Source organism: Diospyros lotus, unplaced genomic scaffold, assembly GCF_014633365.1.
Source record: "Diospyros lotus cultivar Yz01 unplaced genomic scaffold, ASM1463336v1 superscaf1, whole genome shotgun sequence".
Lineage (NCBI taxonomy): Eukaryota > Viridiplantae > Streptophyta > Magnoliopsida > Ericales > Ebenaceae > Diospyros > Diospyros lotus.
Window position 1 is genome coordinate 5,335,694 of NW_026267104.1, and position 26,196 is coordinate 5,361,889.

Sequence of the window (26,196 nt, forward strand, 5' to 3'; positions counted from 1 at the left end):
GTCTTTTCAGCAACCCTCAGAGCCGCCCAAAACGGTAGCGTTTTGGGCCTCTGAGTGGATGGCTGAAACGGCAACCAGTTGTGCCGTTTTGCTTGACATACTTCATTGTCGCATTGCCTGTTGTGTGCCCAATCGTTGATGCTCTGCTGTGCCTTTATTCATCCCGATCGCCATCGTTGCATCCTTCTATATATCTTCTACAGTGGCCTCGAGATCAGTAGCGCGCACAGCCTCCGATTACCTTCCTCTTGCTTGGTTTGATCTATTTATTCTCTGTATTTTCTTCTCTCTCTCTGTATAGTTTATGTATGTTTTCTCTCTAGGGTTTGGCCTCTGACCTTTAGTTTCTGTGGTTATGGGGCCGATTTAAAAGGTGATAATCGTTTTTGTACGGTGAGGGTTGAGAGTTAATCTATGTAAACCGAGGTTGTAATCGTTTTGATCTGATAGTGGAGTGAGCTTTCTTTGCCGGAGCTCAACGTGGATGTAGCCCTCATTAACGGGTGAACCACGGTAAATCTTTAGTATTTGTGTGTTTGATTTATTCTTGGTTATCTGCATGCTTTCAGTATTGAATATTATGTGTCTTTCGCTTTGAGTGTTTGGTCGAGGTTTATCCTTTTGTAACAGTTAGTCAGTTTTAATTTATTTTATTTTTTTTGGTCATTTTACCCCCCGCTGACCTGTTAGAAATTAAAATGCCAAAAGATGGTTTTCTTCTGGTTTCGCAGTTAGCACCATAGTATTAGTAAAAGATCTTTTTGAGGTTTAGCACTGTTTGTGATGGATGAGAATTTAATGAAATATTCATTTTCGGACGAAAATGTTCAGGCAATTTTAATTGGCATTGACACTCAGTTTCAAACTTACTCTTCTTGAAATATCACCAACATGCCACTTACATTTTTCTTTATTTATTTTTGATATTTGTGAGTTGCTTTTAACAACGGTTAACTGATCTTGATATTGTTTTAGGTCACCAACCACACCAAAATATATAGTTTCAAAGTTTTAGATCCATAAAAAGGTCTGAGTTGAGTGTTGGGACAGGTGAAATCCAATCAAGGAAACAAACTTGAATCGAAAAATGGGATGCCTGAGCTCCATGGGATTTTGATAAAAAAAAAAAAACAGGCTCAGAAAGTCTAAAAACAATTTATTGAATCAACCTAAAATCTCACTAGATTGTGCTGTTTTGAATAAAACTGGGGATGGGTACTGTGACCATTTCAAAGTTCAAAGGTCTGAATAAATATGGAGAAATACCTAACACGTTTCAAAATGGTCTTTTCAGTGCGTGGTTCAAGTTCAGATAATTCTAGAACTGATTTTCAAGACAGACAGATGTTTGAATTTGAAAAGATCGTGTGCCTAAATGTTCTAATAGTCTAGAAAGTTATTTTCTGTGGAGCAGGCCTAGCAGCCGCCTTGCTCTCTCCCTCTCGCCTGCGTCTGTCTCCTCTTCTTCTCCGGCCATCAGGCCGTCAGCTCGCTTTATCTTCCTCCCATCCTCCAGTTCCTGCTATCTCGTCTCGCCAATTGACTGCCTTCTGAGGCAACTGAAATTTCTCCGAAGGTAAGCGCTTAAAGTTCTCTAATTTTAATTTTCAAATCTAGTTAAATCGTTTTAGTTTTTGAGCATGTGAATCACAATATCAAGGTGATTTCAATGGTCAGGCCCGGTTGTTAGAATTTGATGGTAGCCAACGATGCCTTTCCAAAAACGGATAAATCTATTGAGATTTAATGATTGGATTGTTTTGATTTTTGGTTTTTGTGCCACAAGGCTAGCAATTTAAATGGTCAATTTCAATCATCAAAATATACCATGGATAATGGTGGCTGACAATACCTTTCTACATGCCATTTTATACCTAACCCGAATGGATGGGGTATGGGGTTTGGTTGACGACTTGTTCTATAATCTCAATCTTTGAAGCACATAAATAGTTAAAATGGCTTGAAATGTTTTCGGGCAGTTTCTGTAATTTGTGAAACATTTCGGGCTTGTTTTGCAAATTACATAAAATGGCCAAAAACTTGGCTGCCCTTGGTCATCAGAGATTGTTGCTCTAGGTGCTCCCTCACTGTTGCCGTTCCCCTACTTCTGGTAGCATTTTCTTCTTGCTGTACCCTCATTGTTCCCCATCGTCGGTTGTTCCCTTTTTCAGTCACCACCATTTTATCATTTAAACTCTCTCTCAAGAACATCTTTAGATTCATGAATTTTTTAAAATTTGGCCATCTCATCTTCAATCTGACCACATTTTCACCGTAAAAGTGGTCCAGATCTACAAGAAGGTAAGGGCCTGTTCTTTTTCCCATTTTCGGGCCGTTTTTTGTTTTCAGTTTTTGAAAACACTGAAAATGCGTTCTCTTTATTATTTTTTAAAATGCGTTTTCGAAAACAACTAAAAATTTTGTTAAGAAAATCCAAAACAACATTTTATTGTTTTGGGCATTTTCAGTGAAAATACATTGAAAACACAAAACTAATGCAAAACGCGGAAAACAGCCCCCCGGCGCACAGACCCACTACCCCCCCTCTCTCTCTCTCTCCCCCCTATCTTCTTTCCATTCTCCTCTCCTCTTCTGGCCATCGACAGCCATCGCCACCGCCGTCGACCTTCAACTCCACCGCCACCGCAACCAACGCAACCCCGACCAGTACCACAACCATTGTCATCAACCTAGCCCCCTACAGCCACCGCGACCGCGACCAGCACCCCCCTCTACCACAGCGACCTGTGCCCCCCACCGCCACCGCAACCAGCGCCCTCCATCGCCATCGTGAATAGCGCCCCCCCACAGAAAACCTTAGATGAAGAAGATGGTTGCGGCTCCTGATTTGATTTTTTGTGTGTTATTTAATTTTATTTATTTTATTTATTTATTAAACTGAATATGTGATATGTTTTGTTTGTATTAATTTTTTTGAATGATATTTCTAAGGTTGTTGATTTTTTTATTTTATTTTATTTGAATTTTATTTTATAATTTAAAGTATTTGAATCAAATTTATAATTTATTAATAAATATTTATTATTTATTTTAAATTAAATTTATTAAATAAAATATCATAATAACAAAAAAAAATCGTTTTTAAAATTTCAAAGCAAACGCGTTTTCTAGTTTTCTGTTTTGAAAAATAATTTTTTAGAATGACAAAAAGAACGCACTTTTAAAAATTTTAAAATAGACACTCAAAACACAAAACTAAAACACAAAGAGAACACCACCTAAGTTTTTCAATTTTATTAACAACATTTGCAATAAGATCCATTGATATATATGTATATACGCATATTTGGGCATTTGGCTGAAAAGTTTAACCTAGATCTACGAAGATTGGGTGTCGAATCTTGCTAGTTTTTTGATATGTTGGTCGTTGGGGGTAAGAGTGTCCGGTGGTTGCCTTTGATCACCCGAAACCAAGGTTGTAGTGGCTCATGGTTGCCTCTAATGGTCGATATATATGTATATACGTATATTTGCATCATTAGTCAAAAAGTTTAACCTAGATCTATGAAGATCTGGTCGTCAGATCTTGCTAGTTTTTAGATATGTTGGTCATTGAGGGTAAGAATGTTGAGTGGTTGCCTTTGATTACTGGAACCACCAGCCGCAGTGGCCCATGGTTGCCTTTGATCTCCAATATATATGTATATAGGCGCATTTTAATTTTTGGCTGGAAAGTTTAACCTAGATCTACGAAGATCTGGTCGTCGAATTTTGCTGATTTTTAGATATGTTGGTCGTTGGGGGTAAGAATGTCAGGTGATTGCCTCTGATCACCGGAAACCACAGGCCACAGTGGCCTATGGTTGCCTTTGATCGCTGATATGTATGTATATACGTGCATTTCGATTTTTAGCTTGAAAATTTAGCCTAGATCTACAAAGATCTGACTATCGAATCTTGCTGGCTTTTGGATATATTGGTCGTTAGGGATAAGAGTATCGGGTGATTTCCTCTTATCGCTGGAAACCACCAACCACAATAGCCCGTGGTGATTGGCAATGCTCTTTTCTTTTTGGCTAAAACTTTAAAAGCTAGATCTACAGAAATTCAATGGTTAAATCTAACTTATTTTGTGTATGTTGACCCTCTTGATATGACATTTCTAATAGTTAGCTTTGATTATAAATATTGTTGATGGTTGTTTAAATGCACTATGATGTTTATATTTGTTTGAATGAATTATAAAACTTATGTTTATTATTTATATTTATTTGTATTATGTCTATTTTTTATATTAAAAATTATATTTATAATTTTTTTTATATTTATTTAATTTACACTTTATCTTGCGATTCTTACTTTTTTGAGAAAATAATATTTTTTCGTTTTCGTTTCGTATAAAAAAAAAATTATTTTTATTTTCATGCAACTTAGTTCTCAATTGTAAAACAAACAGAAAAAAGTCTCATCATTAATTTTTTTTCTGTAAGTGTTTCCTCATTAATTTATATGTATATATACATGTATTAGAACATATATGTGCCCACAAAAATATATTCTTGTACTTTTAAAATAATTAAATGAGTGAGAAAATTATAAGTTTTAATAAATGATATATTATTTGTATATTAATTTTAACACTTGTAGAATTATAAGAATTTATTAATATGTTTTATAGATTATTAGTTTTTAAAATTATAAATATATTTATCATGCAAAAAATGTATTTATAATTTTTAAAAAATAAACACTTTTTAACTTTTAAAGTAATTACAATTTTAAAAAATAATTATAATTAATGAAGAATAATTATTATTTTAAAAATATATTTATATTTTTTATAATATTAAAATTAAATTATAAATAATATTATCGTAAAAATTCTAACTATATTTTTCTGGGGAAAAAAACAAAAGAAAATAATATACCCTACTGTTCTCCCCTCTGTTCTTGCTTTCACAGTTTCACTGTCCCCTCAGGCACCCTCCATCCAAACATAGTCCTAGTGTCCTGGGAGATTGCAGAGTATCTGAGAGGCTCCCAACAATTCTATCTCAGGGCAAATCGACTCACACCGGCAGAGAGGCAGAGAGAGAGAGATAGGGATAAAGAGAAAAGTGGGAAGAGAAGGAGAATGGGTGTGAAGAATCTTCAGGCATGGATGATCATAGTGAAAGAAGGGTTAGATGTGACCTTAATGGTGGCAAAGTTCTTCTGTGCGCTTCATGTCACCAGAACCTACATCTTCACTCCCGCTCTGGTAACTTAAACCACTCTATCCTTGAAATTTCCGAAGCAAATTACCAAAAAAGAACTGAAATTTGGAGAAATCTGATTGGCTATTGCAGACGCCGGGTCCCAGCATGCTCCCCACCTTCAGTTCGACGAGTGATCTGGTCTTGGTCGATCGCATCTCTGCCCGGACTGGCAAAGTGGGTACCGGCGATGTCGTCCTCGTCCGGTCGCCAGAGAATCCCAGAAAGGTTATCACCAAGCGAGTGAAGGCCATGGAGGGCGACAGTGTGACCTACCTTGTGGACCCCAGTAACAGTGATAGACGCCAGACTCTTGTTGTATGATTCTCACCGTCGAATTCATTTTGATTTTTTGGTTAATGGAATGATAGGTTTTGCTTAGTTTATTTATTTCGGTTTTGATGTTTTGTTTAAAAGGGCTCATGGGTTTTAGCAGTTTTGTTCAGTTTGGTTTTCATTCTTTGTTAAGGGGTCTATGGCTTTTGTTTCTTTGTTCCGTTTAGCTTTGATTTTTGGTTAATGGGTTTAAGGGTATTTGCCTCATTATTCAATTGAGTTTTCATTCTTGGTTAATAGGTTGTTGGGTTTTGCTTCGTTCAGTTTTGGTTTAATTTTTGGTAAATGGGTCTATAGGTCTTTGTTTTGTTTCATTCCACAGTCAATGGATCTATAGGTTTGATCTTTGGTCAATGAGTCTTAATTTGTTTTGTTTCATTGTTCGCCTTTCTGTATAGGTTCCAAAAGGGCACGTCTGGATAGAGGGAGATAATATTTATGAGTCTCATGATTCAAGACACTTTGGAGCTGTTCCTTATGGTCTGATTCAAGGCCGAGTTTTCTGGAGAGTAAGTAGTTCTTTTTGTTCCACTCTCTCTGAAATATCATGCGGTTCAAACTCATCTAGATATACGTGTTGAATCTTATTTAATTGAAAATAATTTTACCGTGTACCATCTCATGGTTCAATTGCTTCCTTCGTTGTGTTTAATTGCATTAATTTACATTGGCTGGGAGACAACAGCAGGAGCATACACCAACCTTGAACCATCCTCCACTGTCACTGACCATGAAAAATCATTTGAGAACTCATATATGATTTGTTTTCTCTTGTTACTGGAGTTAGTGCTATTTGTCATGCTCTGTAATAGCCTATATGTATGATTTGCAATTCCTTTCATCCATGAACCTGATAAATAATAACCTTCATTTTTCAACATCTATGTTTACTTGCCTAAATTTATTTGTCCGTCCAAAACTTTGCTATCAAGCACATTGGCTTTATTCCAGAAGATTTTGTTGATCTTGACCTAACTTCTTGAGAATGTGATTTCAAATTCATTGGTATTGAAGTTGACATAACTGTTCCTTGTGAATGTGTTTTAGTTATTAAAATTACATTTTCTGTGACATGTTTGCTAATAACATCCTCCATACTATCAATCTTATTACTCTCTCATTGTGTATCGGCTTTTCATTCTAAAATAAATTGAGATATTCAATTGTAAGTTGAGTTTAGGAAATACAGAAGTCGTTTAGATCGCATGTTAATCTAGAAAAAGACTATATATACTATATATGTACATTTAGATTTGAGTTGATCAAAGCCAATAGGAAACAAGTAGAGTTCTTCAAACTTGGCAATTGTTGTGTTGTGTTGAGACGCAGTTTCAACACAACAAAATTCCAAATTACCTTGAGGTTAAGACTTAGTTTGATTCTTCTATTCCTATCCTCTGAAGTGATAATATCAAGAAATATTGTTCCAAGTCTTTTTCATTCTTTTCTATCTTCTCATGGCATTCTTCATCAAACTTCATGTCCATGTACTCCACAACAAAATAGGGTTGCAACACATAAAAAGTGTCATCTCATTGAGACATCTTGTACCTCATTGGTTCATATGCATGTTCCTCTTTTATTTTTGGGATGTTGCTATTTTGACTTCCTGCCATCTGATTAATCGGATGCCTTTTACTGTTCTTAATGGACATATTCCTCATACTTTACTTTTTCCTCATGAACCCTTATATCCTCTTCCTCTTTGTTCCATTTGTTTTGTTTCATCTTTTATCACCAGGAAGAGAGAAACTATCACCTCGATCCGTTAAAGGTGTCTTTCTGGGATATTCTCTGTTTTAGAAGTGTTAGAAGTGTTTTTCCTTTGATCTAATTTAGTATTTTCTTTCTTTTGATGTTACTTTCTTTGAGTCTAGTCCTTTCATTACTTCCCTTTCTTCTTCTTCATCTCTTGATGAGGTTCGTCCTGTTCCTTCTTTTTCCTCTTTGGTTTCTACTATCTCTTTTCCCTTTACTTCCTCTGTTCCTTCTCCTCCTCTCTTGACATATTAGCTCATTCCCGAACTTCTTCTATTCATACCAATGGTGTGGTTTCTCCACCTCATGTTCCTTCAGATGCTGTCTCCCTACAAGTGCCATTATTCCTTTAGTTTCTAGTCTGGTTTAGCCTTCCCTATGTAAAGTTATTTTTCTTGTAATTCTCATCCTATTTACACTTTTTTGAGCTATTATTATTTACCTTCTACCCGTTCTGTCTTTGTTTCTGCTCTTTCATGTATTTCTATTCCTCAAACAATTGCAAAGTCTCTTGCTCACCTTGGTTGGCATCATGCTATGGAGGAGGAGATGTCTTCTTTGCTTGCTTATGGGACTTGGGTTTTGGTTCCCCTTCCTCTCAAGAAATCCTCACTGGGTTTTTACCATTAAAGTTGGTCTTGATGGCTCTATTGACAGATGGATAGCTCGTTTGGTTGCCAAGGGTTATATACAGATCTTTGGTCTTGATTATGAAGATACTTTTTCCCCTATGAAAAAGATTACTTCAGTACATTTGTTCCTTTCCATGGCTGTCATTAGACATTGGCCTCTTCATTAGCTTGACATAAAAAAATGTTTTTCTTCGTAGTTATCTTTTTGAGGAGTTTTTTGTGGAGCAACCACCTAGGTTTGTTGCTCATGGGGAGTCTCACCTGGTTTGTCACCTCAAGAAATCATTGTATGGTCTGAAGCAATCACTTAGGTACTGTTTGATTGCTTTAGCTCTATAGTTCAATTCTTTAGATTAACTAGGAATGAAGCTTACCATTTTGTTTTCTATCACCATGCTCCTAGCAGTGCTATCTACTTGGTTGTTTATGTAGATGATACTGTTATTACTGATGATGATGAGTAGAGAATTTCTAAGTTGAAGGTTCATTTGAATTCTCATTTTCAGACTAAAGATTTGGGCCCACCGTGACATTTCTTGAATATTGAGGTTGCTACATCTGGGCATGGCATTTGTATATCTCAAAAGAAGTATGCCCTTCATATTCTAGAGGAGACTTTGGCACGTTGGATTTCAAGCCTATTGACACGCCTATGGATCCTAACTCTAAATTTGTTCTTGGATAGAGGGAGCCTATGCATGATCCCGCACATTATAGGAGATTGGTTGGAAAGCTGAAATATCTTATAGTGAATCAACTAGATGTTGCATTTGTTGGTAGTGTGGTTAGCCTATTTTTGGATTCTCGTTGTGATGGTCATTGGAGGCTTTGGTGTGTGTTTTGTGATATTAAAAGTTCAGCTGGTAAAGGTTTATTATTTGAGGATAAAGGTCATACACAGGTGACTGGTTATGCAGATGCTAATTGGACATGCTGTTCCTTTGATAGATGATCCACTTCTGGATGCTATGTTTTAGTGGGAGGCAATCAAGTTTCTTAGGAGAGTAAAAAGCAACAAGTTTTTGCTAGGTCTAGTGCTGAAGCTACGTATAGAGCTATGGCATTAGCTACATGTGAGCTGATTTGGCTGAAACAGTTTCTTAAGGAGCTGCAATTTGGTGATTCAGGTTCTATGCAACGTATGTGTGTCAATCAGGATGCTCTTCATATTGACTCTAATCCTGTTTTTCATGAAAGGACCAAGCATATTGAAATAGACTGTCACTTAGTGCAAGAAAAACTAGTTTCTGGTGAGATTTCTACAGCATTTGTTGAGACTGTGGGTCAGCTGACTGAACCTGTTTGCTAAGGCTCTTCGAGGTTAGAGGATTGAATATATTTGTTCCAAGCTAGGCAAATATGATAAGTACGCGCCTATCTGAGGGGGAGTGTTGAGAATTCATATTAGGTTGTATTAGGTGTGTTGTATGGAATAGTTGTACCTTGTACCTAGCGTAGGTAGCTTGTACATAGCAATTCAATGTATTGGTATAAATACTTGTAACCTTAATAGATTTGATTAGTTCTTTTCCCTCCAATTTCTCTTTTCCTCTCTTCTTTTTCTCTCAATTCCATATATCATTCTTCACGTTGTATTTGCATGTTTACCTAGTATTATCATGTTTTCACATGTACCCAATTTCAATCATTTTCCATATCTTTTTGCTTTTGTTATCTTGTATTGGACTTTTAAGAAAAAATAAGTAAAAATATGCCATAAAAATTCTAACAACCTAGTGAAAGAATCTCTAAACCAAACAAAACAACAACAATAATAGTAAGGCTTAATCTCACTAGGGTCAGCTAGTTAAAGTTTTGACTTCCAACCATCTCTAGTGGTAACCATATACTTTGTAAGGCCTTATCATAAGTCATGTTTAAGAGTTTTCCACCAGGTTTTTTTTGGGGGGGTCTTTTTCTCCCTCTTTTGCTATGAACTTCTTCCATTTCATTCACTTGTGTTACAGATGTGTCTATTAGTCTTCTTCTCTAATGTCCAAACCATTTTAATTGCATTTCTTGTGTGAGATTTATCTTTATGTCATGGTTTATGTTATGACCCATTTAGTATTAGTATATATAGGTATACAATCTATTGTTTGAGTGAGGAATTTATTTCCTCCAACTAGGGTTTCTCTCTCTCAAGTTCTCTGATGCAACATGGTATCAAAGCCACCATCCAAACCTTAGTTGCAACCGCAGCTCCATCACGCCTCGCTTCCTCAATGCTGCCTCAACCACGCCACTACCAATCTCCTCCACTAGCTCCGGCGTGCGTTCCTTGCACCTCTGGCCTTCTCTCCAGTAGTAGCAACCTCTTCCTCCCCAGCTTCTGACTGCCAAACGGCCATCATCGATCACGCCCACAACTGTCAACTCCATCGCCATACAGCCTCTAACTGTGCAAAGCTTTGCAGCCATCGTCGCGTGTTCGCTACATCGCACAATCATTAGATCTGTTCGAGTTTGCAGCGGCTGTCGCCAACGACCACAGAGCCCAAGTCGATCCACCTTCGGCCTTACATCGATCGGCCATCATCACCGTTGCTTTGCCGCCGTTGCCACTATTCCATCACGGTCTTCTTCTTGCAGCACCGCTTCTCGCCGACCACTTTCTCTAGATTGCTACTGCCTCCAGATTCCACAACCTCCAATTGGTCTTCTGCAATTTAGATATGTCGTCGATCGTCAGATCTACACCACTTGTCGACCGATGACATTTAGATCTGCCCACAACCTTCATATCTAAACCCTTCAGATCTGCTGCCTTCATGAGTGGCTTCTCTAGCCATTGTAGTTCAGATCCAACCGTCAATCCTTTAGATCTGGTTAGATCTGACTGTTGGACCTCAGATCGAACCATTGGTCTTCAGATCCGGCCATCAATCCCTCAGATCTGGATCCAGTTGTCAATCCTTCAGATCCGACCATCATTTCTCAGATTTGACCGTCAATCCATCATCTCTGGTTGTCAATCCCTTAGATCCAACCATCTTCTTCCTGGTCATCCCGGATCTCGCTCAAACGATGGTATCTCAAATCTGGTTTTAGATCTCATCATCTGCTCGCAACCCCTCACTGTTGATATGTCCCTCCAATGTCGTTGTCGGCTCGTTCTTTCTGTTGCCGGGCTGCCTCTTCTCTGTCAGTGTCATCTCTTTGGTCGATCAACAGCCTCTCTTCAGCGTTGGAGCATCGCCATCGTCGGCGCAACCTCAAATCTCATGCCTGTTTCTCCTTACAGCACGACTCTCAGATCGGTGCTCTCTCAAATCTCGCGGCCTCTTCTTCCGATCTTGTGCATCGCACAAATCTCGCATCACCAATCTGCCATCATCACCGCCTCCTTCCTCGCTGCCGTCTTCTATAGTAGCACCCTCATGCGCCCTCGAATAAACTACATTTATAATAAGCTTGGCACATATGATATATATGTTCTAGTTTGAGGGAGAGTGAGATTTATTTTTATGTCATGGCTTATGTCATTAGGATTAGCTTATGTCATGACCCATTTAGTATTAGTATATATAGGTATACAATCTATTGTTTGAGTGAAGAATTTATTTCCTCCAAGGGTTTCTCTCTCTCAAGTTCTCTGATTTAACATCTTTCATCTAAATTTGCTTAAAATAATTGGTTAGTTCTTGTAATATTTCTTAATGGCTCCCCTCTCGTTTTAGTTGGGGTGAACCAAGTATGATCCATATTTAAATGGGTTCGGGCAAGGTTACAGGGTGGACTCTAGACAACCAAATACTTAGCTCAGTCAACCCAACTAAAGAATGCTTGTATTCAAACCCATGTAATTCCAACTACCACCATTCAAAATGCTCCTACTTTAAGCAGACACAATGCAAGGGGTGGGTGGTTGGATGGGGATTAATAGGGTATACAACGGTTAATAGCATGACAGAGGGAAATCATTTATTGGAGAGGAGGGTTGATCCTAACTTTTGCTGGGGGGAGTAGAAGGGGCTAGGATTGATTGATTAAAAGAGTGAGGGAATTATTGGAAGCACTGGAGGGTGTGGGACTATTTTGTTGGGGCTTGTGAGTCTGGTGAGAAGGTTTTGGGATGCTTGGGAATAGAGACTAACATGATTCTTGCTTTTTAGTTTCTTTTCTTGTTCTTTCATACTATATTCTATGCTTTGTTTTCCTTCCTCCTAATCCCCTCCGTACATTGCTTTCCTATGAAATTTATTCTGTTTTATCCCTAGTAGGGGGAAAATTAGTAGAATATGGGTTTGCTATTTTGGGGGAAATCAGTGGAATATTGTGCTTGTAATGTGCTGTGCCAGTACCAATAATCTCGTCATTAAGGTCTTACTATCCTTTGTGGAGACTATTTCAGTAATGTTGAATGATCATACCATATGCTATTAGAAACTTTTTGATAATTGGACTATAATGTGCCACCCAACTTGGATCTTTCTCAACTACTTTGGGCTGCCTGTATGACTTTTCTTTCTCCATACTTATAATGTAGCATTAAACATCAATCAAAGTTGCTCACTCTTTGATATTTCTAGTCCTTAATATTATTTATGACTTCATTCTTCCTCTACTTTAGTTGCATTGTTTAATTTTAGTTATATTTAACTTAAATTTCCTGATTCCAAAAATCCTTTCCTAACTTCTAGGTTATTATTTATCCCTTCTTATGTCTTATCCAATAAACAATGTCTTCAACAAATAGATTAGCCTCATGGTAGCTTATATTGTATAAGTCTGTACAAATCATTCGTAACTAATGCAAGAAGACAGGATTTAACTATGATTCTATATCATAAATTTACAACTGAAATACTTTGCAATACTAGTTAACGAGCAACACCTTTTGATAGCTTTATAGCAATTGTCTTGCTGAAAACCCTCATTTTTTTTATCCATCTGAAGATCACGAGTTTTGCATATAGATATGGCCAGCAGAAGGTTTTGGATCAGTTGGAAGGAAGGCAGTGTGAAGAGATTCTTCTTCATGAGGTATAGTTACTGCTGAGGGTAGAGGTACAATTATTATTAGCGAAGCACGTCATTCTATCAATTTCCATTTGAGATATTTGGGATGCTGCTATTGGGTTTTGATCTAATATGCAATGTTGTGGCAAGGCAACTATTTTCTTTTTCAGAAGGTAGAAGAGCCAAAATTAACTTAAATTCTTCATTCCTGAGAGAATTTAATGACTACATGTGGAACTTAATGCTGTACATTAATATGCATTGAAGTGGTATAATTTGAATATGTTTCTGTTCCTTTATTGCAAAAACAAACTCAAAATTGGGCATGTAGCTTTCAATTTTATGGCTTGTTGAAGGACCCTAGAGCTGCCTTCATTGTGTCCCGAAAGATAGAGAGTCCTCTCCTTGAGAATTATTTACAGATAAAGATGAAAATTGATTAAGAACTCCTTACCTGGAAAAATCATAAGTGCTAAATTGTTATTAACTTTTTAGATATTGTTGGTACGATGAATGTGAAGAATCCATAATCTTGGAGATAATGATATGGAGAATCAAAATCACGAGAAATTAACTGACCATATTTTATTTCAATGAGCACAGAAGTTAATATTGATGGTATGGCCATATTAAAAGGCATAAACCGCCCCTTTGTCTTGGAATAACCCATTTTGTCAATGGCTGTCTAGCAGGAAAGCCTGAAGGGGGCATCCATGGAGTCCCATTAGAGCTTGAGCTGAGTGTGGTTGATTGACAGATCCACCCATTCTGTGACAAAAATGTTCCAAACACTTCGAGGAGGAGGTAGAGGTGGTGTAGAAGTTGCCATTTTAAGGGGGACAATAGCAAAAGCTGAATTCCCAACAAATCCAGGCCCACTTGTCTTCCTGAATATTGTGGATTGATCAATTTTGTGGTCATAATTTAGACATGTATGGATCTGCAACTCTGTGGAAATCGGAAGATTTTATAGGGTTAATTGCCACGTGTAATTTTAATTTAAAAAATTGTGGTTTTAAAGGTTTATTATCCCGAGCGCACCAAATTTTATAATATAGGATTTCCTACTTTTTGCTCCATTGGGATCATTCCCATTTGCCAACTAAAGTGAGTGACAAAATGAAATCAGTAAGATAGATGATAATGCACTTTCAATCATTACTATAGGCATGGATATTATTGCATTAAACATTTTAGTTAGAAAAGAGTTCAATGTTAAGGGAAACCATTCTATGCCCAGAAGCCTTGCAACAGGCAATCCTAAGGTTAAAGGAGCTTTGTTTGCATTGTGGTGTTATGTACAAGATTGTCAAAATCATGGCAAATGGCAGACTTACGGCTGCACCACAATGCCTTCTTGTTAAGGATATCATTAAATTTCCTTCATCTCAACTGGGGCTGCGCTACTATGATCCAACTTTTATCTGCCAATTTCTTTCTCAGCATTTTCACTGCAAGCTCCAGTACTTCAAGCAAAGAAGAATCCATCAGGGTGCACTTATATAGGGCTCGCTCTTGATACCTGCATTTCAGAATTCAATTCACTATGTTTTGTTGCTTCTCTTAAACAAACTGCCAGATTGCAAATGATCTCACAAAAGAGAACCATAATATATACACATCATAATATACACGACATCGACCAAGTAAAAGTTGGCCGAAGGACCTTGAAACTCAAGCCCTGTATGGCATTGAGTTGCAAAAAATGAGTTGAGGGGCAAGGACCGTGACGTGAGTGAAGGTGAGGCAAGTTGGATTACATAAAACTAGTTGGTAAATTTGTCACGTTGATATTGTTACACTTATTGTCTTAATATAATAATTTCCTATATAACATATTTTGGTATATTATCATATTATTATAATGTACTGTTACCATCTTACGAAGTATCTATTTATAGCATAATCAAGGTCAAAAAAATTAATTTGTGGAAAGCTTCTTGCACTTGCAGCGGAGGTTTTAGAGAATTAAAATTAGTGAATTACAAGTTTTGCTTTCCATGGCAAGGCAGTTTACAAAACTCAGACTAAGCTTGTACCCTTCTTGGTGCAAACACTGTGCAAGCAAACTTTCAACAGAAAGCCACGACAACTATATATATACATATATATATATATAAATACAAACATATATAATAGAGGCAAAGTGAGAGGTCACTTTGGCATTTAACCTACCTATAATAAAAGGAATGTTACACCTCAAATGAGAATGCTATATAGTTATAAAAAGTAAGCAGCAACTCAAACTAGCATCTTAGCTTAACATACTTAAACCTAATAATCATAATTGAATATATGGCTATTGGAATGATAACACGTGTGATACAGTTAAGAGCAAGGAAAAGAACTTGAACCTGATTCTGCGAGCTTGCGGTAGCAATCCACCGTGAAGGATGGATGGCTACTGAATTATCATGAATGAAAGCTATTGCTCTTGATTCTTCTTGTGCACTAACTACAACTGGAGGTGGTAATTCTCTCATAACCCATAACAGAAATGCTGAAGGGACAGATAAACCTGTGAAAATGATCTAAACGTCATATAATCATTTTTACAGTTTCTACATTTATTGCTTGTATGCAAACAGAAAAAATGTACATGCAAGACAAATGTCTTTAAATAGGAACGTATTCTGGTTTCTTTCTTTGCCGGTTCTGTCTGTAACAGAAAAGTATTTCATTTTTATCATCAATCTGAATCTGATACTTTTGTGGTAACTTCGTAGACAGCACCAGATTTTTTGGCTTTTTTGGTTTTTTTTTTTTTTTTTTGAGGGAGGTTAGGGGCAACCACTAGTAAACGGTAACATTGACACCAAAAAAAAAAAAAAAAGAACTGAAAAAGGTAGCTGTAAGGATACAAATAATAATAACAATAATAATAATTTGGAGGACTAAACAAGGTAAAATTGATGTAAGTTTTTCCACAATTCTTATAACCAATATTAGGTTCAAAAAACGGGACAAACACTTAATCACATATAAAAATATCACTTCAAGCACCCAAATAGATTACTTCCTCATGAGACAAGAGGATCAGTTATGTTGTAGGAATTGTAAGGTGATACCGGGAGAGTGTTTGACTACTCAACATAAACTTCTAGTACTTGACGTCCAAGTAAGAAATTGGAAGAGAAAAAATCATATAAAACAAAATCCAAGAATCAGGTGGTGGAATTTAAAAGGGAAGAAACAACTAATCTTCAAAGAAAAATTAAGGGGTAGAAGGGAATGGAATGAAGAAAGACAGACAAACCAAATGTGGAAAGAAATGGCTAATGCTCTGAGAAGCACGGCAAAGGTAGTTCTTGGAGAGACAAATGGTAGAGCCCCTAACCTTAAGGAGTCTTGGTGGTGGAATGAAGAGGTACAATTGAAAATTAAAGATAAGAAAACTTGCTATAAGGCGGTATATCAATGCAACAATGAAGAAAATCAAAAAAATTATAAAGAAGCAAAAAAGACAGCAAAAAGAGCTGTTAGTGAAACAAGGTCAAAAGCATATGACAATCTATATAAACGACTTGATACAAAAGATGGAGAAAGGGATATATATAAATTAGCTAAAGCAAGAGAAAGAAAAACACGGGATTTAAATCAAGTGAAATGCATAAAAGATGACAATCAAAATGTTTTAGTAAATGAGGGAGCGATTAAGGAGAGATGGAAGGAGTATTTCACAAAATTATTCAATGATGGTGGCGACACAAGAGTTAGGTTGGGACATCTTAGTAACTCCGAAGGGAATGTGAGCTACACATTCTATCGACGCATAAACAACAACAACAACATATCCAGCCGTTATCCCACTATGTGGGGTTGGCTACATGAATTCTAGACTTCTATGTGGGTTACATCCCAACAGATAGTTTGTCTACAATTCATATTTGGATTCGACTAGGTTTTACGCTGGCTGTCGGCTACCTAACGCAACCCTCCTCCTTTATCCGGGCTTGGGACCGGCAGTGGATAATATCCACTGGCGGAGTAATGATGAAATGAAGTTTCAACACCATCTTCATATGGAGAAGTTTCATGAGATGGTGGTGAATGAAGATAATTGATATAGTTGTGTTCCATCACTTAGTTGACATGGTGAAACCAACAAGTACAATATGAAAACACACCATTATCGACGCATAAGTTCAAATGAAATAAGGCAAGTTTTAAAAAAGATGAGAAATCATAAGGTAGTGGGACCAGATAATATACCAATAGAAGCATGGAAATGCATGGGAGAAGAGGGCATCTCCTGGCTAACGCAACTATTTAACGCCATCCTTAAATCAAAAAAGATGCCAGATGAGTGGAGGAAGAGTACTTTGGTTCCTATATACAAGAACAAAGGAGATATTCAAAACTGTGAAAATTATAGAAGAATTAAGTTAATGAGTCATACCATGAAACTCTGGGAGAGAGTAATAGAGGAGAGGCTCAGAAAGGAAACAAAGGTGTCAGAAAATCAGTTTGATTTCATGCCTGGTAGGTCAACAATGGAAGCTATATATTTACTGAGGCGTCTAATGGAAAGGTATCGAGATCATCAGAAGGACCTACATATGGTGTTTATAGATCTAGAAAAGGCTTATGATAGGGTCCCTAGAGAAGTATTATGGAGGGTTTTAGAGAAGAAAGGAGTCAAAATAGCCTATATACAAGCCCTTAAGGACATGTATCATGGTGTAGAGACAAGGGTCAAAACATGCGGAGGGGATACTGAACCACTTACAACTACAATAGGACTGCATCAAGGTTCTGCACTAAGTCCATACTTATTTGGCCTAGTAATGGATGAACTCACTAAAGATATTCAGACAGATGTGCCATAGTGTATGCTATTTGCAGACGACATAGTGTTGGTGGATGAAACAAAAGAAGGAGTGAACACTAAGCTTAAGTTGTGGAGAAACAATTTAGAATCTAAGGGATTTAAATTAAGTAGAAAGAAAACAGAATATATGGAATGCAAATTTAGTAAAAATGCAAGAGTGAATGATGTTATAATAAAATTAGAAGACCAAATCTTACAAAGAAAAGACCATTTTCGATATTTGGGATCAGTGATTCAAAAAGATGGAGAAATCCACGAGGATGTCGCACGTAGAATTAAGGCAGGTTGGCTAAAATGGAGAAATGCATCGGGGGTGTTATGTGATGGTAAAATCCCATTAAAATTGAAAGGAAAATTTTATAGGACAGGTATAAGACCTGTCGTGCTGTATGGCTCAGAATGTTGGGCAGTCAAATACCAGCATAAGCAAAAGACGAGTGTAGCGGAGATGAGGATGTTAAGATGGATGTGCGGACATACAAGAAAGGATAAAATTAGAAATAAAGTTATTCGTAATAAGGTAGGAGTAGTGCCAATCGAGGAGAAGATGAGAGAGACTAGACTAAGATGGTTTGGTCATGTGAGAAGGAGACTAAGAGACGCTCCTGTGAGGAGAGTTGATGAAATAGAACAATTAGTCACAAAAAGAGGTAGAGGTAGACCCAAGAAGACTTTGAGAGAGACATTAAAATTTGATATGAAATATATGGATCTAAATGAGGATATGACAAAAGACAGAAATACATGGAAGTCTAGAATTCATGTAGCCGACCCTACATAGTGGGATAAAGGCTGGATATGTTGTTGTTTAATTACATCCATTGATCTAAACTGATCTAAAGTCTGAATGTCTCCTGTGGAAGTCCGCCTACAATTGACACAACCACCACCACAAAGCCTTTATATAAGATTTGATGATTTTTATGCTGCTGTTGGCTACCTGACACAAACCTTCCTTTATCTGAGATTGGGACCGGACTGTAAATAGAAGGAACACCTTCAATACTAAAAGTTGGAGACAACTCGATCCACAGGTAAAGTTTCAGCTTAAAATTGATACCTGAAGATATTTTTTAATCGAAGTTCCAATCAAATATTTGTGTGATTAGAAGGTTACAAAATTCAAGTTATGGAAATAGTCTCTTTGCGAGTAAGGGTAAAAAAAATGACCTACCCCCAAACCCCACACGTGAAACTTTGCCTGTGGATTGATCCCAATACAAAGGTGGCTACCTTGTTTCCATGAATACTGCCTCTTTCAAGAGGACAAACCTCATCTCACACACCTCACCACCAAAATACTCTCAGACGACTTAGCTTTAAAGGAAGACCCCAAGGGATTATCCTAGATAAGCTGTGGCCAAATGACCAACCCTACAACCTAGAGAAGCAGCCACAGCAATTCATTGTCAGCTACTTCCTTACCAACCATCCAAGCATATTGCCTTTTGCAGTGCAAGATCCCCATACATGGTAAATAACCAAATTCCAATTGAAATGAAATCTTTAGGATAAATCAAAGCAATTTAGGAGGAATCAATGAAAGGACATCAATTTGAAAATCCTACATAATTACATAATAGTATTAATAATATAAAACAAGCAAGAGAAGAGCATATCCATTTGCCTCAACTCAAAAGTACCAAAGAAGGCCCTAAAACACATTGATGAAAACCAAGAATCTAATCAAAGAGACTCATAAAGGATCAATTTCCTACGCTTCTAGCCACAAGCTGTCTTCTCTTCAAAATAGGAACCAGCAAATATGGATACACATTGTCCACGTTTAACTTACATAAAAATCAGGGATCTCTTTTCAAAAGGGAGTCAGCATACCCATTAGTAACCAGAACAGCATTGAGGATTAGACAACCCCTGAACAAAACCTTCTACGGTTCTAAAATGACACTGCCTATAACCACTTTCAACCTGCTAGGCAAGACTTGGGCAATGATTTTAACACAGTAAACCAAACTAATAGGTCTGAAATAAAGCATTAAGCTCCAATTTTGAATACAGATAATATCAGAAGATGCTTTAAATGAGGGAACAGACACAAGTAAATGTAAAGCTACATCAGCAAGTGTAATTGAGAAAACAATAATGGATCATACAGTAGATACGGCATTCATGTAGCAACCAGCAGCTAGTGGGATTAAAGCTTATGATTATTGTTGTTTAGAGTAATGACATGACATAATTTGTGGTTAAAGAGACAGGGAGGGAGGTGACGTTGAAGGAACATATAATAAAGAGTGGTCTGTGGAATTAACATCCCGCATAAAATCATTCACAGATTTGGGTCCAAGAAAAAAAAAATTATAGATGCATGCCATTTAAGTACAAAGCTGTAGTATCTACATTTTCCATCAATTTTGGACTCCACTGAGCAAACGCTAGCAGAATGAACATCATACTAACTTTTCTTAAGAGTAAGGAGAACAAATTTCCTTGAAATTACCAGGTATCAATTAAGTTTTGCTATCAATGATATTGTTATAATTGTGATCCCAAATTTAAATTTGTCTCTAATTGGGACTCTTAACTTGACCATAATTATGACTTCGAATTTGACTATGATTAGAATATTATCAAATTTGATTTTGAGTGAAATTTATTCATTTGGAGAAATATTCTTATGAATCATCTTTTGATCAAATATTCTTATGAATCATCTTTTGATCAGGATATGATTTCTTGTGTACATCCATAGATGATTTTAGGTCTATAAATAAGATGCCAATGTTTTGAAATTAGTTGCAACATCATATTAGTGATATTTTAGTAGTGGCAATATCACTTTTATACTAGCAATATTTGCCTAGTAATATTTTGTTCTTTTTGCTCGTAATTTTTCCTAATTTGGGTTTTTCACATAAAATTCTATGTTTGTGTGTGGTTGATTTGATCATGATTTATATTCAATCCAATTTCGCAACAAAGTGGTATCAAAACCATTGAATTAAACCATCAACGTTTGGCAAATCTCAGCCGTTGGATCTGCAACAAATCTCAGCCGTTGGATCTGCAACTTCTGCACCATATTTTGGCTAGGGTTCCTAGCAATTGCTACCTCCCACCTCCATCGTCATCCAATCATTGTCGCTATCCATCGGCCGCCTTTGGTTCTTGCTCGACCGACCGATCGTCGCCTCTCCATCAGCTGCCTCTCCGCCTCTGGTTCTTGTTCAGCCAACCAGCTCTGTCATTACTTCTGGTTTTCCTTTTCGGCCAGCCGCCTCTCCCCTCTCGCCATCATCACTTTCGGCCACCATGCCTACCATTGAAAGCCTCGCCATCATCGGACGTTGTCTCCTATATCCGCGACTGCCAATCAATCGTGCCTTTGTTAGCCATTAACAAAGCTTCAAGCTTACAAGGACACCTAGATCCGGTTCAGATCTAGTTCGCCTCGACCCATTGACCCACTTTAGATCCAACAAATCCACCAGCCTAGATCTAGATCTGTTTTTTCCCAGATCTAGTATTCTAGTTTGTTTTCTATTGGGATTTTATTTATTGATCGTTTGGTATTATTTGGGGTGATTTAATCTTCGTTTGGCATTATTTGGGGTTATTTGATCTTCCTTTTTTGGATCGCAATATTTGATTTTCATTATAACAGGTTAAGATGCGTACGAATTTGGCACAAATGGATTTAGATGAAAGTAGAGTCATTAAGATAGATTTACATTGGTAAATATAGAATCATTAAAATCAGTAAAGATATGTTGAGGTTGATCTCATTAGCTATGCTTTAAGTGCGGCTGAAGATATCCACTACAGTAAACTTTGTGTGGATTTGGATGGCATTTCTTATGGTGCAATTTTGGTTGGTATTCGTCACAGAGATTAATTCTCCGTGATTTTTTTGGAAAAAAGAATTTTGGATAATTCCATATTTGAATTTTGCGTCAAGATAGAGCTTGTTATAATTGTGACCTGAAATTCAAATTTATCTGTGATTGGGACTCCTAACTTGACCATAATTATGACTTCGAATTTGACTATGATTAGAATATTGTCAAATTCAATTTTGAATGAAATTGATTCATCTGGAGGAATATCCTCATGAATCATCTTCTGATTAGGATATAATTTTCTGTATACATTTATAGATGATTTTAAGTCTATAAATAAGTGCTCAATGATCTGGAATTAGTTGCAGCAACATCATATTAGTGATATTTTGGTAGTGGCAATATCACTTTTGTACTAGCAATATTTGATTATCAATATTTTATTCTTTCTGCCCGTGGCTTTTCTCAATTTGGGTTTTTCACGTAAAATTATGTGTTCATGTGTATGATTGATGGTTTGATCGAGGTTTGCATTCGATCCAATTTCGTAACAGATATAATTGTTTACCCCTGAATACTCAACTGGCCACTTTCATTCAATTTTCAACATAATGGAAGAAGTTAATTCAAGTACCTATGAAGGAATACAGAATCAACAGAAGAGTTGTATATACAATGTTAGCATGTTGACGATGTTGCCACTGATAAAGCATCTGCATTAAGAAAATGAATGGTTTTAGAAAAACATTATGCAACCAGAGTCAGATTATTGTAACTAAACAAACTAAGGGGAAGTACACAAGTACATACAGGTATATCAGTAAAGATTGCTACTGATGCACTTGAAGTGAAACAAAGAACAGATACAGCTGCCAAACCTGCAACCTGCAGAGAATACAATACATTTGCAAAGATCAAGCATTATGGAGCACTAATGCAATCACTAAAATTACAAAGAAAATTTAAAAAAATCCCAAGCAAAATATATCAAGACCACTTATCTCTGATATTTAAAACATATACTGAATCCTAGACCACTATCCAAATAAAGCATAGAAAAATCTGGATACATTTGATAATGCAAAATCAAAGTGATACTCCCCATAAATTGTGGGAATTAGCCCTCCTCTTCTTTAAGTGAGGAATTGTGATTCACACTCTCCCTAAGGTTCTCACTGTCTCTCAATAAAACTCTCTTCTCAAAGTGAGGAAAATTTTGCCTAAAAATTGATGCCATAAAATACAGCACCCCTCCCCACCCCAAACAACAAAAGTCAAAGAGAACAAATATTTCATTAAGGCATCTCCATCCCCAGCCAATTTCCAAAACGGTCTGGGAAAGTTTCAGATGGACATCTATGCCCACACCATCATGCCAAAATTTTATCCTTGACCCACTGGTGGAACTTTGGAGATCCCAAACCCAACAAATAAACCTCCAAAACCCTGATTGGTATGCAGTTTATGACTACTAGAAGACCAATTCACTTACTAACAAGCATATTTTCAGCTACCATCCTCCATAGGCTACATATTTTCAGTTGTGAGCCTCCAAAAATTCTTTGCAAGTAAAACAGTTCCAATTTCCCAATTCCTTACCTATATTTTTCTGAGGCAGGGCCAGAAAAATCATCATTAGGATTTGAATATCAGCTTAAGGTACTTCTGAATTTTGATTAAGCTAAATCTGCCTCCCCTAGAGAGACTTCCAAACAGTACCTTTTGCCTATACTTCTCAATGACCCCATCCCAGGCTAGCTTAGACAAACTTAAAACCTACAGGTAAGCCAAAGTAATTAGAAGGCAAAGAACTGATGCAACCTGGTATAAGAGCAAGATCACTAAATTTTTCCACTCAACCCATTGGAATCATTTACCTTTTACCTTATCATAATCAGTTCTTTTTTTTTAACTATCAAAAAGTATATACCAGTTCACTTTTTGAAATGTTAGCTTCAAGATCCAAGGCTGCTTAAAAGAAACAAAAAAGACACCTCTAAAAATACAAATGCCTGCTTCTTGCTTCACAGAAGATAACTGTGTTCTTAGTAAAAAGGTGTGACACCAGCCCTTGCCCTTCCCTATTCCCAATTGGAAGCCTCTCAACCTAGTGACTTCCATTTTTTTAAATATAAGACTAAAGGCTCCTTCATGTGAACCAAAAATGGAATAGGGGATCCCCTAGAAAGAGGCCTCTAGAGGGATCATAAAAGCCTTTTGATACTCCATTTACCAAAAAAGAAAATCTTACCATGCATATACCAAAAAACAAAAAAATCCAACTTCTCCACCTAGAACTAAACCTCATCCTGCAATCGGTGCAGCACAAAAAAAGTCCAAGAGACATGATCTTATGCCGTTTTCCATGTCCACCTTATAGATAACACCTGGATATTGCAACCCATACACAAATCTACACATTGATTAGCCACAGGGACAGCTTCGAGGATTTGACTCCCTTCTATAAAAGCATCTTGACTCCAATACAATGTTAACAATTATCTCTTACAGACTAGAGGCTAGGACTTTAGCTACAATTTTAAGACATTACTACCCACTAGACTAATTGGTTTGAAATCCTTTAGTTTCTGACACCCCTTTTATGGACTATTCTTTTTAATTCCCACTTCACTCCACCCTACTTCATTCCACCCACGCACCAAATGTAGCCTTGGCGAATATCAGAACATTTAACCCACTAAGAACTACTGGTAGTAATTCTACCAATTGATAATTATTTGACAAGCCCACTTCAACTAATTGCAGAAACCTGGCTATGATATCATTTAATGAACAACAAACTTTGTTTGAAAATTGAGAATCCTTTTGCAACAGCAATTGAACACATATATGCATAACATATAAACTTGACAGTCATCACCCCTGGAAATATGAATGCATATCCTATCTTCATGCTAAAACCCATATGCTTGGGGGCAAATCATTTGGTCAATCAACATTATAAATTTTTTATTCTAGTTTTCCTCACAAGTGAAATGTAAAATGATGCTTTACATAATTTTGTTCATCAATATTCCCTGTGTCACAGGAGATATAATTACTTAAGGGATAATACAGTATACTTGACAAATTGAAAAGGTCTAAAGTAACTCTTCCATATTAAGAATCACAATTACATAATACTAAGAACCAGTATCTTAAGTTATTAATTACAAGAAAAAATGATAGTTTGAAAAAGGAAAAGTTATAACAAGACGATAAACTCAATACCTTCCACATTTCAGAAGCTGCTCTTTCAGATCTTACTTTCCTCATTTTCAAGAATAACACAAGTCCTGAGAACAAAATTCAGTGAATAAAGGCAAACACAAAAAAATGGGCATCAATGAGATTAGGAGAGAATAAATTGGGCAAACAATATCTAGTATGACATTTATTGTTGGTTTTTTCTTTATTTTTATTTATTTATTTATTTATTATTATTATTTTTTTATTTTATTTTTTTTTTGGGGGGGGGAGGGTTAATGTAAAAATATAACTACATGTGTTTATACATATTAGCACAAGCTCAACTAAAATACAATACAATGCCTAAGGTAAAAACATAATATAAAGTATATGTACCCCTTTATTTTGCAAAGTTATTAAACTTGCATTTTCTTTAGTATCTTATATTTGGGTGTGGAGGAGCACCCTTACAAAAACTATAAATAAATTCTAAATGTCGTGTGAAAACCCCTAGTATATATGGAAAAAAAATGTTAAGATTAGGGGTGCAGGCGCATGAGGATCTGCCACTAAGTGAAGCAGCAAGAAATGTCCTTCCAGAACAAATTCTCCCTAACATTCATTAGCTGAATTTGGACTCACAGCCCCAGTAAAGAATCTTCAGGGGCACTATTGACAACTAATGCAGAAACCAAGCTAAGGATTCATTTGCCTTAGAATCTATATCCCATTAATCACCGAGAAAAACAGACAAATTAATCCTCTTATTATTTGATGCTTTTCCATCTAGTAATTAGCATATGAGACAGCTTGCACAAGCATTGGGATATATACAAAATTGGCCATAAAACTGACAAAATGAACAAGGGCATAGTGACAGAGACATGAATCAGAATGGGAGAGGGGGAGATAAAATTTCTGTGTAGTGTGCAAAGTTGACTGGATGGTTTGCAGCCACCCGTAATAGTTTTGACTACCCAAGTGCGAGATTATATTAATTATTGCATTAAATGGTAGTCATCAATCTGCAAGGGAACAGATCTAAAAGAAAGCAGAATAATACCCAGTACCAAATAAAAGGTTCCATCTTTCCAATACAGCACCTTACACATTGGTCCTTAAACACCATTCTAGTTCATCATAGCTGTCAAATCAATATCTTTGTTTTTATCAGTGAGTGCCTAGATCGTAGGTCCCAATCATTCCAAAAACATCATTGCCAGCGTCCTGTCCATTTGATTGAATGTGTGACTGGCACTAACTTAACTCTTTTAAAAAGAATGACTTAACTACTTAAGCACATCTATATAATAGGATTAAGCAGCTCATCCCTAGAAGAGCCATAAAAAATTCTGAAATTTATTTATTTGTTTATATTGAGATGTAAATGAACTGGCATCCCGGCAGTAGCATCTTAAGAATCAAGCTTTTTTAACTTTCTACATAAAAGCCCACAAGGAGGTTCGGCAATA

At 36.6% G+C, this 26,196-nt stretch overlaps 2 protein-coding genes across 6 annotated transcripts in view; one reads left to right on the forward strand and one right to left on the reverse strand.

The window, feature by feature from the left end:
• Window positions 1-4,906: 4,906 nt before the first annotated feature.
• LOC127792886 (mitochondrial inner membrane protease subunit 1-like) lies at window positions 4,907-13,958 on the forward strand. Of its 5 annotated transcripts, none has more exons than XM_052323524.1 (5): window positions 4,907-5,221; window positions 5,310-5,534; window positions 5,951-6,061; window positions 12,842-12,928; window positions 13,594-13,958. In XM_052323524.1, exons 1-5 carry the CDS (start codon window positions 5,096-5,098, stop codon window positions 13,630-13,632), a joined length of 588 nt encoding a protein of 195 aa, XP_052179484.1. In that variant the 5' UTR covers window positions 4,907-5,095; the 3' UTR covers window positions 13,633-13,958. The 5 variants fall into 5 exon arrangements, with proteins under 5 accessions (XP_052179484.1, XP_052179485.1, XP_052179487.1 ...); XM_052323525.1 differs by having other exon boundaries at window positions 13,597-13,958; XM_052323527.1 differs by having other exon boundaries at window positions 12,862-12,928; window positions 13,594-13,954.
• Window positions 13,959-14,040: 82 nt separating this feature from the next.
• Window positions 14,041-26,196, reverse strand: part of LOC127792885 (tobamovirus multiplication protein 1) — a 43,170-nt gene continuing 31,014 nt past the window's right edge. The window contains exons 9-13 of the mRNA XM_052323523.1: window positions 24,767-24,831; window positions 22,346-22,420; window positions 22,170-22,248; window positions 15,259-15,422; window positions 14,041-14,426 (exon numbers count right to left, since the gene is read on the reverse strand). Of these exons, the coding sequence (XP_052179483.1) occupies window positions 14,403-14,426; window positions 15,259-15,422; window positions 22,170-22,248; window positions 22,346-22,420; window positions 24,767-24,831 (407 nt within the window). The 3' untranslated portion in view covers window positions 14,041-14,402. The remainder of the gene's footprint in view (window positions 14,427-15,258; window positions 15,423-22,169; window positions 22,249-22,345; window positions 22,421-24,766; window positions 24,832-26,196) is intronic.